Raw genomic sequence first — 17,017 nt, forward strand, 5'->3', positions numbered from 1 at the left:
CACAGAACAGGAGCAGATCTTTCCCTTATACCTTATCTCTGTGGAGGCTCCAATCCTTGTTTTGGCTCACAGTCACTGATGGAAATTACTGACTGAACGCTGACATGTGAATGAGGCTTTAAGTGGATTTCAAATGAACCACCAAATGTAAAAGCGTAAGAATTTTCAGTCAATGAATTATTATTTCATAGTGAAAGGAAAATTGCTATTTTGACTCACAGGTAGCTTAATTTGATAAGATTTAACTGTATTTAATGTTTTTATGTGTCTTTTGATTTTCTCCAACATCATCTACTCTTCCAGCATGGCTTAATTTGGGATGGGTTGAGTAGGTGACTCAAATGTGGAAATGTTTGTGTACTGCACTTATTCGTCCCTTTAAAAAAAAAAATGCTCATGCATATGATAATATTGTGTGCATTCTGCGTCCGTATGTCCACATATCCGTTCAGCAAAAAAAAATTTTAACATGTCCTATTCTTGCCCGTTTTGTGGACAAGGACAGGCAGGGTTACAATGCATCCACACTAAAAAACAAACAAATGCAACACGGTTGTCATCCTTTTTTTGTTTTGCGGATCTGTGTTTTGCGGACCGCAAAATAGATGCAGTCGTGTGCATGAGCCCTTTTGGCTGATTATGAGTTTAACCCAGGATGGTTTTTTAGAGTTTTGTTTGACTTGTATGCTTGTTAATATATTATGTTTTTATTGCGATTGTAGTGACTGAATAATTAAATATACAGTTTCTGAAACTGGTGTGTGGTGCTTACTAAAGCAGTCTGAAGGTATATAAAAGAAAGATCTCACATGCCGGAAATACCAGAGTCCTCGATTCTGTTGTATAGCTGTTCGTCACTGCTTTAAAAACTGTTTGTTTGATTGTTGTCACTTCATTATCGGCCGAGTCAAACTGTTTTCCCTGTATAAGGAAAAACAGGACCACAGCCCACATAATGAAGCACTGCAGCAGTAGTCGATAAAATCCACATGCTTTAATGATAATCACATACGATTCATATAAAATTAACTATCCATTTTTTACAACTAATTCCAACCCGTCAAATTTCAGACCAGATGGAGAACAATTCTGATATTTTGTGGAATGTAAAGACACATTGTGTGTTTCAAAACCTACAAACATGCTCCTAAATCTGGGTTTTCAATTTCCAAAGTGTTCTACCTAGATACTGGAGGCCAAAAAGCCACTCCAGAACGTAAACATGTAATTAGTTACAAACTAGGAGAATGTAAAAATCACTTGGTCCAGAAGATGCAATGTGTCTAAGGTGTACAAAACACCCAAAGCTAGTGTAAACCAAAGCCAACATATTTGTGAAACACAGATCTCATGAACATTGTATAAAGTTGGCACAGTAGTTTTCTTTTGACAACACCTTCATGCAACTTTACATTTTGTAACTAAAGTGCTTGTGCTAAAAAAATACACTCTACAATGAACTCAAGATGTGAAAAGTTCATACATAACAAAGACATTAGGTTGCTTGAAAAATTAGTGGAAAATCTAAAGATTTGCTAAATCCTATTCTAAGCAAGCATTTGCTTTACACCGAAAGTCCCAGAAAGCTATGTATTTACTAAGTAAACTGCATATGTATCAAGTGTTTATGATTTTCTTCCACTGACACCTCATCACTCCCATTTAGCAAAATGTATTTTTCATCCAAGTGAGAACACAAACATCCTGGATCCACAGAAAAACAGCTTAGCATTTGACGTCAGTAGCCATCTCCAGTTATTGGTCTTTTCCCCTAGCACGTAAGTAGAGGCAGGGTTTATGCCCTATAAGTAGTCCAGCAGGGGCACAGGAACAGTGCCAGCTCTGGACATTCAGCTCAAGCCTTGAGCTGAGAAAAACATGGGGACCTCCAGGGGCCTTTGGGCATCAATATGTGCCCTTCTCATAATAAATGCCTGCCTTCAGGCACAAGGTAAGTTCATTTTCAAATACAGCTGATGTGCAATGATTGAAATATATTTCTCGCAATGTTAGCAATAAGTAATTTTTAGGAATTTCACCTATCTATAGAAGAGTACACCATATATTTTTCTTTGATTGACGTGATATATTCATGAATCAGTTACCAATGAGTATCTTTGGCCAGCCATTGTGCACATATACATTGACTCTAACATAATGTAGACTGATGGGAAATGGCATGAAGTAATACATCAGGAATGACAAGTGACTGCTGAGGCCATCGATTGGCTTCAGTGACATCACACTTCTGGTCCAGCAGTAACTGGATGCAACAGAGACAGGCGCTTAGCACTGTACTTGGAACAGTTTGATCCTTTTATTTTATTTTATTTAACTCTGCACCTGGCATGATGGAAATAGCACTCCACTCTCAGTTAGAACCTTCAATACACACACTTCTTTTCAAAGTTAAAAACAACAAGAAAACAAGCCAAAAATCAAGTTGGAAAATATTACCTTACAGCTATACCACCCACATATCATTAAATAATGCCAAAATATCTAACTTTAAGCAGGACTGGCAATATACAGTGTACAGAAGTAATCAAGGGTTACAAACCAGTATAATTGTTTATAAGGGATTAACCCCCACCTCAGGCCAATGCATGTCTCACACCATAGCTCCCTTTTATTTCCACCTCAGAAGCCAATGCGCTTTTTGCCCATGGAAGAAGCCATGGGTTGAAACGCATATAAAGGACTGAGGTGTAGATGAAGCCTTTATCTATAATTATGCCCAATACTGGTTGGTAACCCTTTTTTGTATTCGGTGCATTTATATTGCTTGTACAATTAGATATTTTGACATTATTGAATAATATGTGGGTGGTTTATAACATACAGCCTTAGAGGGTGAGGTTTTCCAAGACTTTCATACTGATGACCTATCCACAGGACCCCTGCAGATCAGCTGTTTGAGAAGGCACGTGGCCTATTAGCAGCTCAGCCCCATTCAAGTAATACCAAGCACAGCCACTATACAATGTACAGTACTGTTCTTTGTGAGCTGAAAGAAGGCAATGGCGCTACTGCAAGAGCCTATGAAACAGCTGATCATCTCGGGGGTTCAGAGGACAGGCCATCAATAGGGAACCGAACCTAAGTTCTGAAAATGGTTTTTAATAGTACAAATTAATTTATGAAGTTATTACGCTAAGTCTCGTGAGACTTCGCGAAGCAATAACCGGCACATCAGAGCAAATGCATTCTAATACTAAACGGAGCTCCTGCTCCGTACAGTATTAGAATGAAGTTTTATGTGAATCGACTTCGGGTGTTTCATCCGAAGTCAATTCGTTCATTCCTAGTAATCAGTATAAAAGTCTCAGAAAACCCCTTTAAAATTTGATTTTATACGAATAGCATATTTATTTTAATATTACTTTAGAGATGGGTACAGTGTGACAAATTGAATTTTATGAAGCAGCTGATAATTAGGATGTTTCGGCAGTAATGGCTGACCCTGAAATTTTTGCATTGTCAATATAGTATGAAAAAACTGTATAGAAAAGAAAATCTTATTTACTAGTGCCAAAATTGTTAAATATTTAATTTATTTTCACCAGCATCCCGGAAAATGGCTGCAATGGCAAAAGACTCTGCTTCACAGGGATCCAATAAACTGAACCTAAACAGTGCTGTCTACCAACAGGACTCTGGTGAGATTATAATCCCTTATGTGGAGAATTAAAAAAATGGTGAAGAGGAAGATTTACATGGTGCAACGCTAATTCACTTTGAATTAGACTAACTGTGCTACATAAATAGCAATACATCCATACATTGGAGGTACGGGGTATTACCTGACATATACCTCCAGTGGATGATTCTCTCATATAGGCCACTGTCTAGGCATATAGTTGCATAAATTTGCCATGAACCGCCAATATATTAAAACAATATATGCTGTGTAGTACACATTTTTGCTGTCTATCTCTGCATTGAAAGCATAGCAAACTGAAAAAAGTATATCAACATATGCCATCCCAACTGATGCTGAAAGAGTGAATAGGACCCTATCGATATGTTTGGCGTAGCTACCGAGAGCTTTCGCCGCACATCCACCAAGTAGACTCTTCAAACTCACTTAGGCACCCCCGCTGATCAGATATTGATGGCCAAAGTCAATTCGCTCAAAACTTAGTTTGAATGCTGTATGGAAATTTGGAGTCAGATGAACTTGAAAACTATTTCAAAACTTGGATTCGTAGTTGGCTTCAATACCAAGGTACTAGCCAGTACCAAAGCCGACATAGAAAACCTGTTGAAAATGGTTTTCAAGTTTAATAATCGAATGTCGAAGTTATTCATTAAAGTCTCGTGAGACTACAGTGATCCGAAGTCGCTTTGCTCAAAACTTCGTTTGAATACTGTACGGAGATTCATCTACGTATCACATTCAAATGTATGGGCTCTGGCGAGGGAAATTCATTATCACCGAAGTGTCGCGGGACTTTAGGGAATAACTTTGATATTTGAGTTTTGAAATTGAAAGCCATTTTAAAACTTGGATCCCAAGTCAGCTTTGGTGCTGAGTTACCAGCCGATACTTGAAACTGACTTCGGATTCTTGTTTTTAAATGGTGTTCAAGTTTAAAAATCTAATGCCGAAGTTATTCATCAAAGTCTCGTGTAACCAGATTTTAAGACAATAAATGTACATTTATCGGAATATTTCAACCCATATGGTTTATGGTCACATATCCTCCATGCTGAAAGAAGGCCATGGCGCTACTGCAAGAGTCTATGAAACAGCTGATCAGTGGGGGTCTAAGGGGGTCCAGAGGATAGGTCATCAATAGTGAACTGAAACTGAGTTCGGAAAATGGTTTTTTACAGTACAAATAATTTATGAAGTTATTACGCTAAGTCTCATGAGACTTCGCAAAGCAATAACTTTGGCTCATCGGAGCCAATGCATTCTAGTACTAAACGGAGCTCCTGCTCCGTTCAGTTTTAGAATTAAGTTTTATGTAAATCGACTTCGGGTGTTTCATCCGAAGTTGATTCGCTCATCCCTAGTCATCAGTATAAAAGTCTCAGAAAACCCCTTTAAAATTTGATTTTATACGAATAGCATTTTTGTTTTAACATTACTTTAGAGATGGATACAGTGTAACAAATTGAATTTTATGAAGCAGCTGATAATTAGGATGTTTCGGTAGTAATGGCTGGCGCTGCAATTTTTGCATGGTCAATATAGTATAAAACAACTGTATAGAAAAGAAAATCTTATTTACTAGTGCCAAAATTGTTAAAAACAATATTTAATTTATTTTCACCAGCATTCCAGGAAATGGCTGCAATGGCAAAAGACTCTGCTTCACAGGAATCCAATGAACTGAACGTAAACAGTGCTGTCTACCAACAGGCCTCTGGTGAGATTATAATCCCTTATATGGAGAATTTAAAAAAGGGTGAAGAGGAAGATTTACATGGTGCAACGCTCATTCACTTTGAATTAGACTAGCTGTGCTACGTAAATAGCAATACATCCATACATTGGAGGTACGGGGTATTCCCTGACATATACCTCCAGTGGATGCCTCTCTAATATAGGCTGCTGTCTAGGCATATAGTTGCATAAATTTCCCATAAGCCCCCAATATATTAAAACAATATATGCTGCGTAGTACACATTTTTGCTGTCTATCTCTGCATTGAAAGCATAGCAAACTGAAAAAAGTATATCAACATATACCATCCCAACTGATGCTGAAAGGGTGAATGGGACCCTATTAATATGTTTGGCGTAGCTACCGAGAGCTTTCGCCGCACATCCACCAAGTAGACACTGCAAACTCACTTAGGTACCCCCGCTGATCAGAAATTGATGGCCTATCCTGTGGCTAGGCCATCAATATAAACATCCAGGAAAACCCTGATGCATTTACCACAAAATTTTAAACTGGTTTTAGAAAATGAAAACATAACTGGAAACTATGGTGCACCAAACCCTGTGCTCTTGATGGTGTCCGATAAACTTGAAAACTATTTCAAAACTTGTATCCAAAGTTGGCTTTAGTACCAAGGTACTAGCCAGTACCAAAGCTGACGTAGGAAACCTGTTAAAAATGGTTTTCAAGTAAAAAATTGAATGTCGAAGTTATTCATCAACGTCTCGTGAGACTTCAGTGATCCGAAGCCGTTTTGCTCAAAACTTTGTTGCTGTACGAAGATTCATCTCCGTATCACATTAAAATGTATGGGCTCTGGCGAAGGAAATTCGTTATCACCGAAGTGTCGCGGAACTTTAGGGAATAACTTTGATATTTGAGCTTTGAACTTGAAAACCTTTTAAAAACTTGGATGCCAAGTCAGCTTTGGTACTGAGTTACCAGCCGATACTGAAACTGACTTCGGATTCTTGTTTTTAAATGGTTTTCAAGTTTAAAAATCTAATGACGAAGTTATTCATCGAAGTCTCGTGTAACCAGATTTTAAGACAATGAATGTACATTTATCAAAGTATTTCAACCCATATGGTCACATATCCTCAATGCCAGCACCAGTTCTATATAAAAAATATTGTACAGTGTTTCTAGCAATCAACATACATTTCTACAATGTAACCAGTTTGTTCTATGCAGTAAAGTAAATGTTAACATGTGAAAAGTAATGTCAAGTATCCAAGAGTTGAACCCCATTGCTGCCACAACAGCAAATACATGAACCCTTTATGGATCAATACCAATGATTTTTTTTTATAATTACACAGGATCAGATTCTTCGGATCAAACAGATGGTCAAGCACAAATGAAATCAGGTGAGCCAATAATATACTTCTACCCAATGTGCGTAAGAAACTCTATAAATTTCCCATTTAAACCACAGACATCGTTGCGACGTCATCAATTATTCCCTTCCACTTTCCGTTCTACTCAGTTCCAGTTTACAAAAGCTGGTGACAGCCATGAAGTTCTCAGCCTTAAGTCAATATATGCATGGTACAGTTTAGCTGGTTCTCTGAAAGACTTGCATCAGACAGAAAGGAAATTGTTCGAGTTACTCAACATATCACTGTAAGGTACACAGAAAAAAGTAATGTACGGATACAATAGTCCCTAAGTATGGAAACATATCACTGACCATGTAAATTCAATAACCATATTGGGGGGTAGAGAACATTTCCTCAACACTTGTCTGCATATTAATTCATTGGCATGGTGGAGTTAGTGTAGGCGTCATAGGGTTTGATTGTCACCACTTGTCAGTATATTGGGGTTCCTTACCAGGGATGTAGTTGTTAATAAATACCAATAGAAAAATGCGTTCTAGGCATATTTCCTGCCAGGATTTGTCCAGACCTGATTTCACTCCCTGATTTTGTACCTAGAGATAGCACATTTATTATTATATTTTAATGATGTATACAGTGCAATATAGAGAATTTTATGAAGCAGTGTATAATTTACATTTTTCAAAAGTAATGGTTGGACCTGTCATTTCTGCATTATCACTGCATTATTTCTGTCTTTAAGCCGTGTTTGATGCAATTCTCTAAAAAGATGTAGAAGTGAAGATGTTATTTACTAGTGTGTGGATTTGTCAAAAACTTCTTGCAAATTATATTTCATTTATTTTCACTAGCCTCAAAGCAAAAGTCTTCAATGGCGAAAGGCTCTGCTTCACAGGAATCCAATGAACTGAATGGCAATGGTGCTGTCTATCAACAGGCCTCTGGTGAGATTATATTCCTTGCATAGAAAAGTAACAGAAGGGTGAAGAGGAAGGTTTACACAGCACATTTACTCTGCATTAGAATGGCTTTGCTATGTAAATAGTGGTATGCCGATTGTATAGCGTGCGGACTATTAGCAACTGCTACATCTGTACATTGCAATAAAACCCATATTCAGTTGTAGAAATAAACATGGCCACGGACCAATACGATGCCACGTTGCTCAAAAACATCCAGACAATTACTTACAGCTAGCAGAAGGTCATTGAAGCCAGTGTTCATTTTTGGTTAATGAACCAGTGATTGATGTTCAGATATTTTTCTGGAGGTGACAGTATCAGACAATTCCACTAAATGATTTTTATATTGATGACCTATTCTACCAGTGACTATAAGTTACACTGAAAAACATAATGTACGGACAAAATAGTGCTAAAATTGGAAACATAGAACTGACTATGTAAAGTCAATAACCTGATATTGTGTGGTACAGTACAGGTCCTCAGCAACAACTGCATAACCATGTCCAACTGACCAAGATAAGTATATGGTTCTCCAAACTTAGGGCTTCGTCAGCTACACATTTGATAGAGTTGTGTAGCTCCGGCACTGAGTTTCGGTACTGTAGGTACTCTAAAACAGCTTAATATAGGTGTTCTCGGACCCCCCCCCCCCCCACCACTGATCAGATTTTCATGGCTTATCAAATCTGTTATAAATTATATTTTAATTTATTTTCACCAGCCTCAAAGCAAAAGTCTTCGATGGCGAAAGGCTCTGCTTCACAGGATTCCAATGAACTGAACGGCAATGGTGCTGTCTACCAACAGGCCTCTGGTGAGATTATAATCCTTGCATAAAAAAGTGACAGAAGAGTGTAGAGGAATAGTCACACAACACATTTACTCTGTATTAGAATGGCTTTGCTATGTAAATAGTGGTATGCCGATTGCCTAGAGTGCGGACTATCAGCAACTGCTACATCTGTACATTGCAATAAAACCCATATTCAGTTGTGGAAATAAACATAGCCAAGGACCAATACGATGCCACGTTGCTCAAAAACATCCAGCCAATTTCTTACAGCTAGCAGAAGGTCATTGAAGCCAGTGTTCAATTTTTGTTATTGAACCAGTGATTGATGTTCAGATATTTTTCTGTTTCAATCGTTTTTATTGGTTTAGTATCAATAAATGATAATAGAGGACAATAAAATGCAGTTCCACCTGCTAAACATTGCAGATGGAAGAAACTATATGTTTGTCTTTACAGCATGAGACAATGAATTGCTATGAATGAGGGATGATAAAATTCCCAAGAGGAAAATACAGTATGACAGCGAAAAAATAAAAAAAAATAAAAGAACAGGGTTATATAGTTCCACCCATATTAATAAAAGTTGGAGTTTTAGTTCGGTTGATCTTATGGATCTAGTAGAGTGGCGTAGACTGTAGACCTCCATGGCGCCCAAGTTTTATAGTATTTGGCAGATGTATTATTACTGTTTGCTATCATTTCTTCGAATCTGCAGTTAATATTTACTTTCCTGATTATCTGTGAAATGGGAGGGGTGAGTGTGGATTTCCAGTGTTGTGCGATACTCTGGAGGGAAGCTGTAAGTATATGACAGAGTACAGTTTTTTGAGAGGGAGATAGATTGTCTAAATTTAATCTTAAAATAAATATTTCTGGTCTGAAAGGGAGTTTCACTCCTATGACATTTAGGATTAGGTTGTTGATTTCTTGCCAGAAGTTAGATATGGGTGGGCATTCCCAGAATATGTGGGGGAGAGTGCCTGTCTGGTTGCATCCTCTCCAGCACATACTGGATGTATTCTCATAGATCTTGGATAGTCTGTATGGTGTGTAGTACCATCTATATATTAGTTTAGAGTAGGCTTCATGGTGTTCAGTGGAGGATGAGCTGCAAATTGAAGTCGTGAAAGATTTTTTACATTGGGACAGAGACATTTTTATATTTAAATCTCTCTCCCACTTTTTTATATGTGAGGTGTGAGATTCTAAGTAAGGTTCTGATAGTTGGGAGTAGAATATTTTAATCCCTTTTCCCAATTTGCCTAATCTGTTAGTTGTATATACATGTGTCTGAGGTGGGATCGCTAGATGTGTGTAGGTGGTATTATTTAAAAAAAAGTATGAATTTGCAGTTATATGTATAGATCTGATTTATGTAGGATGTATTTGTTCAGATACTTTTCTGGAGGTGACAGTATCAGACAATGTTTTCTGAACCTGCACCCACTGGTTATGCTGCCTACCTAACTATAGGGTGGCCACACCGACAAGAGTCCCCATTCAACTGTGGATTTACACAAGTCCACTAAATGATTTCAATATTGTTGACCTATTCTACCAGTGACTATAAGTTACACTAAAAAACATATTATACGGACAAAATAGTGCCAAAATTGGAAGCATAGAACTGACCATGTTCAGTCACTAACCTGATATTGTCTGGTACAGTACAGCTCCTCAGCAACAAATGCATAACCATGTCCAACTAACTAAGATAAGTATATGGTTTTCTCCAAACTTAGGGCTTTGTCAGCTACACAATGGATAGAGTTGTGTAGCTCCGGCACTGAGTTTCGGTACTGTAGGTTCTCTAAAACAGCTTAATATTGGTGTTCTTCATGGCTTATCAAAACTGTTATAAATTATATTTTAATTTATTTTCACCAGCCTCAAAGCAAAAGTCTTCAATGGCGAAAGGCTCTGCTTCACAGGATTCCAATGAACTGAACGGCAATGGTGCTGTCTACCAACAGGCCTCTGGTGAGATTATAATCCTTACTACAAATTGGCGTGGTAATGAAAAACATGAAGTGCTCAACCCCATATGCAGTGGTCCATCTATACCGGGGGGGGGGGGGGAGGGGGGGCAGATCCTGCACTTGTGGTCCGCTGCTAATGGCAATCCCCAGCAAAAATACATACAATGGAGGGTGCCTGCAGCGGACCACAAGTGCCACAATGGACATCCTACACAGGATAGCAAATGTGTGGATGTGATAAACAGTAAAAATAATATAACGAAAACAAAGACTGGTGCACTCTGCGGTCTTACTAACCCTCATACTGGTATAAAATTGAGAATTAGCCAACATAACCTGCTTGGAGGACATGTCTGAGCCCAAGCACCGCGCCAAGGTTTCTCAAGTAGCTCGGGACCTAATGCTAAACCTACCTGGGCCATGTGGGCAATACCAGGAGCCAGTGGGCGAATTATAGGAGCGCAAGGTCCGACTTAAAGCAATCTCCCAGTATTAGAATCCTTGGATAGAGAAGTGACAGAGGGGTGAAGAGGAAGATTTACACAGCACATTCACTCTGTATTAGAATGGCTTTGCTATGTAAATAGTGGTATGCCGATTGCATAGCGTGCGGACTATTAGCAACTGCTACATCTGTACATTGCAATAAAACCCATATTCAGTTGTATAAATAAACATGGCCACGGACCAATACGATGCCACGTTGCTCAAAAACATCCAGCCAATTACTTACAGCTAGCAGAAGGTCATTGAAGCCAGTGTTCAATTTTTGTTATTGAACCAATGATTGATGTTCAGATATTTTTCTGGAGGTGACAGTATCAGACAATTATTTCTGAACCTGCACCCACTAGTTACGCTGCCTACTTACCTATAGGGTGGTCACACTGACAAAAGAGTCCCCATTCAACTGTGGATTTACAAAAGTCCACTACTATGCCTTTACTAAATGATTTTAATATTGATGACCTCTTCTACTAGTGACTATAGGTTACACTGAAAAACATAATATACGGACAAAATAGTGCCAAAATTTGAAACATAGAACTGACCATGTAAAGTCAATAACCTGATATTGTGTGGTACAGTACAGCTCCTCAGCAACAACTGCATAACCATGTCCAACTGACCAAGATAAGTATATGGTTCTCCAAACTTAGGGCTTCGTCAGCTACACAATGGATAGAGTTGTGTAGCTCCGGCACTGAGTTTCGGTACTGTAGGTACTCTAAAACAGCAGAATTTAGGTATTCTCGGACCCCCCCCACCCCCACCCCCGCTGAATAGATTGTCATGGCTTATTAAAACTGTTATAAATTATATTTTAATTTATTTTCACCAGCCTTAAAGCAAAAGTCTTCAAAGGCGAAAGGCTCTGCTTCACAGGAATCCAATGAACTGAACCAAAACAGTGCTGTCTACCAACAGGCCTCTGGTGAGATTATAATCCTTACTGTACATAGAGAATTTACAAAGGGTGAAGAGGATGATTTACACAGCACACTCACTTTGTATTAGAATGGCTATGTTATGTATATAACGATACGCTGATTGTATGTGCGGACTGTTTGGCAGCTTTTACATCTGTACATCTGTAGATTGGGAGTATTGCCTGACATATGCCTCCAATAGATGACTCTGACATATGACACAAAAAAAATATATGTTGCATAATATATATTATTTACTGTTTGTCTCAGTAGTGAATAGCAAAGTAGACTAAGCTATTCCATAGAACTGAAAAAAGAATACAGACATATACTATGCCAACTGTTACCGAAGGGACACTCTTTTGGTATGAATATATTTGGCTACTGCGAGCCCCGTTGCCTTCTCAAACATCTGATCGGCGGGGTCTCAGGTCTCGGACCTCCACCAATTAGAAACTGAGGACCTATACAGACCATAGGTCATTAGTATAAAAGTCTCAGAAAGCCCATTTAATGGCTCTGACTACAGATCCAAAATTAAAGGAATTGTTCCATTAAAAATAAATTGTACATTTTTTCAAAGCAGCGTTTGGATCTTATTACTTATGTAATTGCATGTAAATAAAAACTTATCATAGCCACTGAGTTATTCAATAAAATGTGTCTGTATAGTGTGACCCGCTATTTGTTTTTTCTCTTTATTTCTCTGTCCACGTTATTAACATCGCTGAGGTGGTCGCACAGGCTCAGTTCCACCAGCTGTTAGTAGCTATGACACCCTCTAAGAAAGGACATAACCTGAGCTGCAAGCTTGAAATAAATGTATTAGAGCAATAGGAAAAGTGAATAGGGAGATTTCTGGATCCACGTGAGGTCCAGGGCTGGTTCTAGCTTTGTTAGTAAGAGATTTAGAAAGAGTTGTCATGTACTATGCAATGTCTGATATTCATTTTTACATGAATCATGGGATAACCTTTTAAACTGATGTGTTTGTCAGCCTAAGGGTCCTATATGACAGAACATGGGGTTCCCATGGTTTAGTATTACAGACCCACAGTTTGCATCTGTGTGCTGCCATCTCATACCTTTATGTGTCTGAATTAAAATACTACCATAACATCATGTACTATAATATGATATGTCTGTTATATCTTAATAACATATTGTGTTCTTTCCTAACAGATGAACGGTACATTAAATATAACCAGAATTTTCAGAACATTGACCTGGATGAGGATTTCTCTGGTGTGTAATATTGGTTTATACAACCATTAAAATATTAAGACAGAGCCAAGGAGGCAGATATATTAATACTATCATAGAGCATTGAAGGGTTTTATGAGAATGTCTAGAATACGATATTGATAAATTCTCTCAAATTGATAAATTCTCTCAAATGGAGACTTTAACAAACCGTAGCTTTTTTTAGTGCCTGTTTTCAAAATACTAAATTCAAAAATGTCTTTGGTCTAATTTTTGGGACATTTTATCCTTTAACATACACACATGCCCCTTTAATTATTCCAATTCTCCAGTTTTATATGATCATCCGTGAGCAGCACTGGTGGACTAGGAGGTGTCAAAAATTCAACTAGCAATTGACTCACTTCTTAAGGTGACAATACACCCTCAGTAGCTGTCCACCCAACCCCCTCTATACATAATAGCAAGAAAGGAGAAAGTCACTGGCAGACACCTTTGGCAACAGCATATCTCCTGGCAGATCAAAAGATGTGGGTCTTGAAATTCAACTCATTGGATCATTCGATGATGCCAGGAGAGAGCTGACAGTAGATAATCTGACTGTCCTCACGAAATCGGCAAGTTCAGCATACAGTAATTTAATGTGTATGGGGGCTGTCGTGATACCCCGGGCCACATTTATAGAATGTTTTTTTAGCCGGCAAAGATGTGCTAAATTCATAAGAGTGTCATGCGGACCTATATGAATATATTGAACTGCCCTTTGAAAAATGTATAGAAAACATTCTAAATTGTGGAACTGGTCTTAAGTGTTGCCAGTTGGCACTTTTTTTTTTTGCATGTACTCTACAAACGTGGCACACATTTGAAACAAATTAGACCTCACTCCTAACCTGGAAAGCAGCTTTTTCCCACCAAACCCATTCATCACATACCATTTTGCACATGGCTGTTTCCATATCTCCCATATAGTTTCAATAGATCAGCAGTGCACACGCTATACTGCTTATTCAGGTGGAGAACTTTTGGTACCCATAGTTTAATAACTACCGGTCTACCAGTGGCTGAACATTTATCCAATTTGTCCAATTGGCTTATATTGGGTAAAGTAAATGTTACCTTATTGCCAATGTATACCAGTGAAAGCCTATATCCTTCTCATGTATCGCTCTGTCCCAAAGCAAAAACTATATAAGAATAGAGCTGAGGAAGCAATTTTATTTTGCCTTCGTTGCAATTTTCTACAGTAAAAAGTAGAAATCCGTCTGCATGTTTGTTATGTTGCCATGTAATACTCAACATCATTTTTATGGGAAGTATATTAGCAAATGTGTAATTTTCATGTAACACATTGCCAAGTATCCTGATAAGATGTTTTTCGCACAGATGAGGGACACAGCACAGAAAATCTAGTCCGTTGGCTTCCAAGAGCAGAGAAATGATAATTCCAAACAGAAGGCTTCCAGTAAGGAATCCAACACATGGTACTACGATCAGAGGGATAGCTATGATAAGAGTAAGTGATTAAACCTATGCTACATCATGTAACCACCACTCTTACAATGAGCCAGAAAAGGCTGAATGCCTGGAGATGTAGTTTCTACATGTTAGACTGTATACAGTGACGGAACCATTTAATACGGGAGATTACATAGGGTGTTTTAGTAGTTTCATCGAGTCATTTGTAAAATTTGCCAAATTGTACCATACCTATAGATTAAAAATAAAGATATAAGAATTAGATTATTATTATTATGTGTTTCCCAGATACATCCTAGAGATATTTGGGTGGCAGATATCCCCAAACAGACCTGCATGGCTTGAGAAAGGGCATGTGGCCGACACATCGACAGATTTTTACGTATTTTGGAGCTTCGATAATGGTTTTGCACTGCAGTATTTACAGTTTGTTTTGCCTTAACTTTTATGCCATGGACTGTTATTGGGTCTGGACAGTGGGACTACTTGGAAGGGCACCACACAAATTGTTATACAGGGTAGTGCTGCCACCCTTGACAAATTGCTCTTAAATGAAATGAGCCAGAAATGGGGAGAAAAGTCATAAGGAACTCCCCATTGGCTTCTCCACACCCAAATCAGCTCGATTGATAGGTCTCCACTATACACTAATAGCAAGAGACCTGCTGAATGAGCCAACTAAAATGCATGAAGTGGCACCTGTGACTCTTCTCCCCATAACTGGCTAATTTCTAAACTAAGTTTTCTCCTAAATACTGCAGTAAAGATAGTTGTTTGTAACCAGAGATCCTGTTGGGTTTCCTTTGAAAGGATGCCACTGATGATCTCCCTTTAAAAGGAATTTCAATACAGTACAATATTGAGAAATATGCTTCATCTTAGCAAAACCACACTTGAAGTCATTATATGTTGCACCAGTTAAGAAGGAACTCTGCATTAGATTTACTTCGTTATTACCTTTGACCTTATAGATATTTTTTCTTACCTCATTCAGGTAGTGAGCAATCTTCAAAACTAACCTTCATTGCTCCAACAACAACTCCAGTTCTGAGAAGTATGTTTTTTAAATTATATAATAAACAAAATGTTGAGCAAAATTGACTATTTGACCTATAAGATGTCTATGAACATGATTGTCTTGTTTCACAGGTGTTGTATCTGCTCACAATAGTCAAGTCTGTAGCACTTGGGGCAACTCTTACTTCAAGACCTTTGATGGAGACATCTTCTACTATCCTGGTACTTGTAACTATGTGTTTGCTTCCAACTGCAAGAGCAATTTTGAAGAGTTTAACATCCAGATCAGACGTTCAGTTGCAAATGGTATGTCCACCATCAGCCGCATAGCTATCAAGATTGAGGGGATTTCAATTGAACTTTCCAGTGAAAATGTTTTATTTAATGGTCAAAAGTAAGTGAATTATTTTCATAATATTTCAATCAACGCTCCACACTTTATTTTATTTTGATGAAATAATAGTTTTTTGACTCAACACTGTTTGTATGTATTTTCATTGCTAGGGTGGATCTACCTTACGGTTTCTCAGGAGTCCAGATAGATAGAAGTGGTATCTACATCAAAGTCTCTTCCAAACTTGGTCTTGGATTCATGTGGAATGAGGATGATGCAATTTTGGTAATTTCATGTGGAAATTGCTACAATAGATTGCTTGTGCACTTAAACTTGTCTTATGAAGACAACATCTATCCATATTCTCTAGTAGGGCTTTTTATCAGAGCGGTTTCATCTCTTGGGAGCCTCTCTTGGAGTCAGAATGGAGAGTTGCTCCAGAGGAGTGATTCATTCTCTGGCAAACTTGACTCCTTATATTATATGAATGGCCATTAAACTAAATGGTTGCCATTTAATATTACATTTCCCCTGCAGTGACTGCTGTTGAAGAAATGCCTGGATGGCCATGACTTCCAAAATCATGCAAATAAACTCATACAAGGCAAACCAGAGACATACAGTGTCTGTAGACAGCACTGTTTCATGGTTCATAGTGCAGAGTAGAACAGTGCTGTCTACAGATGGTTAGCTCTGGTTTGACTAGTATGAGTTAATTAGCAGAAAATAAGCCTCCATACACCACTGTGTCTCTTCATTATGAAACTAAACCCCCTCACTTTGCATAGTCACAAGCTACTGTGTCCATGCACGTTGTAAAGCAGTACACATTGACCATTATATTGTAGGTGACAATTGCAACCCAGCAAGAACTCCATTAACAGCCCTATGGCTCCTCCTTGAGGCACCATGTTCTCCTATAGAAGAAATATATAGTATTTAGCTGAAAATACCTCTGGCATTAGTATGTCTATGGTAAAAGCATAGGTTCAGGATGGGAACCTAGAAGACAATGGGCGCTGTATTATGGATTTGTACAATGAGGATCCTTAACACCATGGGACTTAGACATCCAAAC

At 38.2% G+C, this 17,017-nt stretch overlaps 1 protein-coding gene across 1 annotated transcript in view; it reads left to right on the plus strand.

Annotated features, from left to right (window-relative positions):
• Nucleotides 1–3,577: 3,577 nt before the first annotated feature.
• LOC122920019 (mucin-5AC-like) overlaps nucleotides 3,578–17,017 on the plus strand; it is a 69,998-nt gene continuing 56,558 nt past the window's right edge. The window contains exons 1-11 of the mRNA XM_044269229.1: nucleotides 3,578–3,659; nucleotides 5,286–5,378; nucleotides 6,719–6,766; nucleotides 7,591–7,683; nucleotides 8,426–8,518; nucleotides 10,385–10,477; nucleotides 11,819–11,911; nucleotides 13,089–13,151; nucleotides 15,583–15,642; nucleotides 15,738–15,999; nucleotides 16,110–16,224. Coding sequence (XP_044125164.1) covers nucleotides 3,578–3,659; nucleotides 5,286–5,378; nucleotides 6,719–6,766; nucleotides 7,591–7,683; nucleotides 8,426–8,518; nucleotides 10,385–10,477; nucleotides 11,819–11,911; nucleotides 13,089–13,151; nucleotides 15,583–15,642; nucleotides 15,738–15,999; nucleotides 16,110–16,224 — 1,095 coding nt within the window. The remainder of the gene's footprint in view (nucleotides 3,660–5,285; nucleotides 5,379–6,718; nucleotides 6,767–7,590; nucleotides 7,684–8,425; nucleotides 8,519–10,384; nucleotides 10,478–11,818; nucleotides 11,912–13,088; nucleotides 13,152–15,582; nucleotides 15,643–15,737; nucleotides 16,000–16,109; nucleotides 16,225–17,017) is intronic.

Source organism: Bufo gargarizans, chromosome 10, assembly GCF_014858855.1.
Source record: "Bufo gargarizans isolate SCDJY-AF-19 chromosome 10, ASM1485885v1, whole genome shotgun sequence".
In the NCBI taxonomy this organism is placed as follows: Eukaryota; Metazoa; Chordata; class Amphibia; order Anura; family Bufonidae; genus Bufo; species Bufo gargarizans.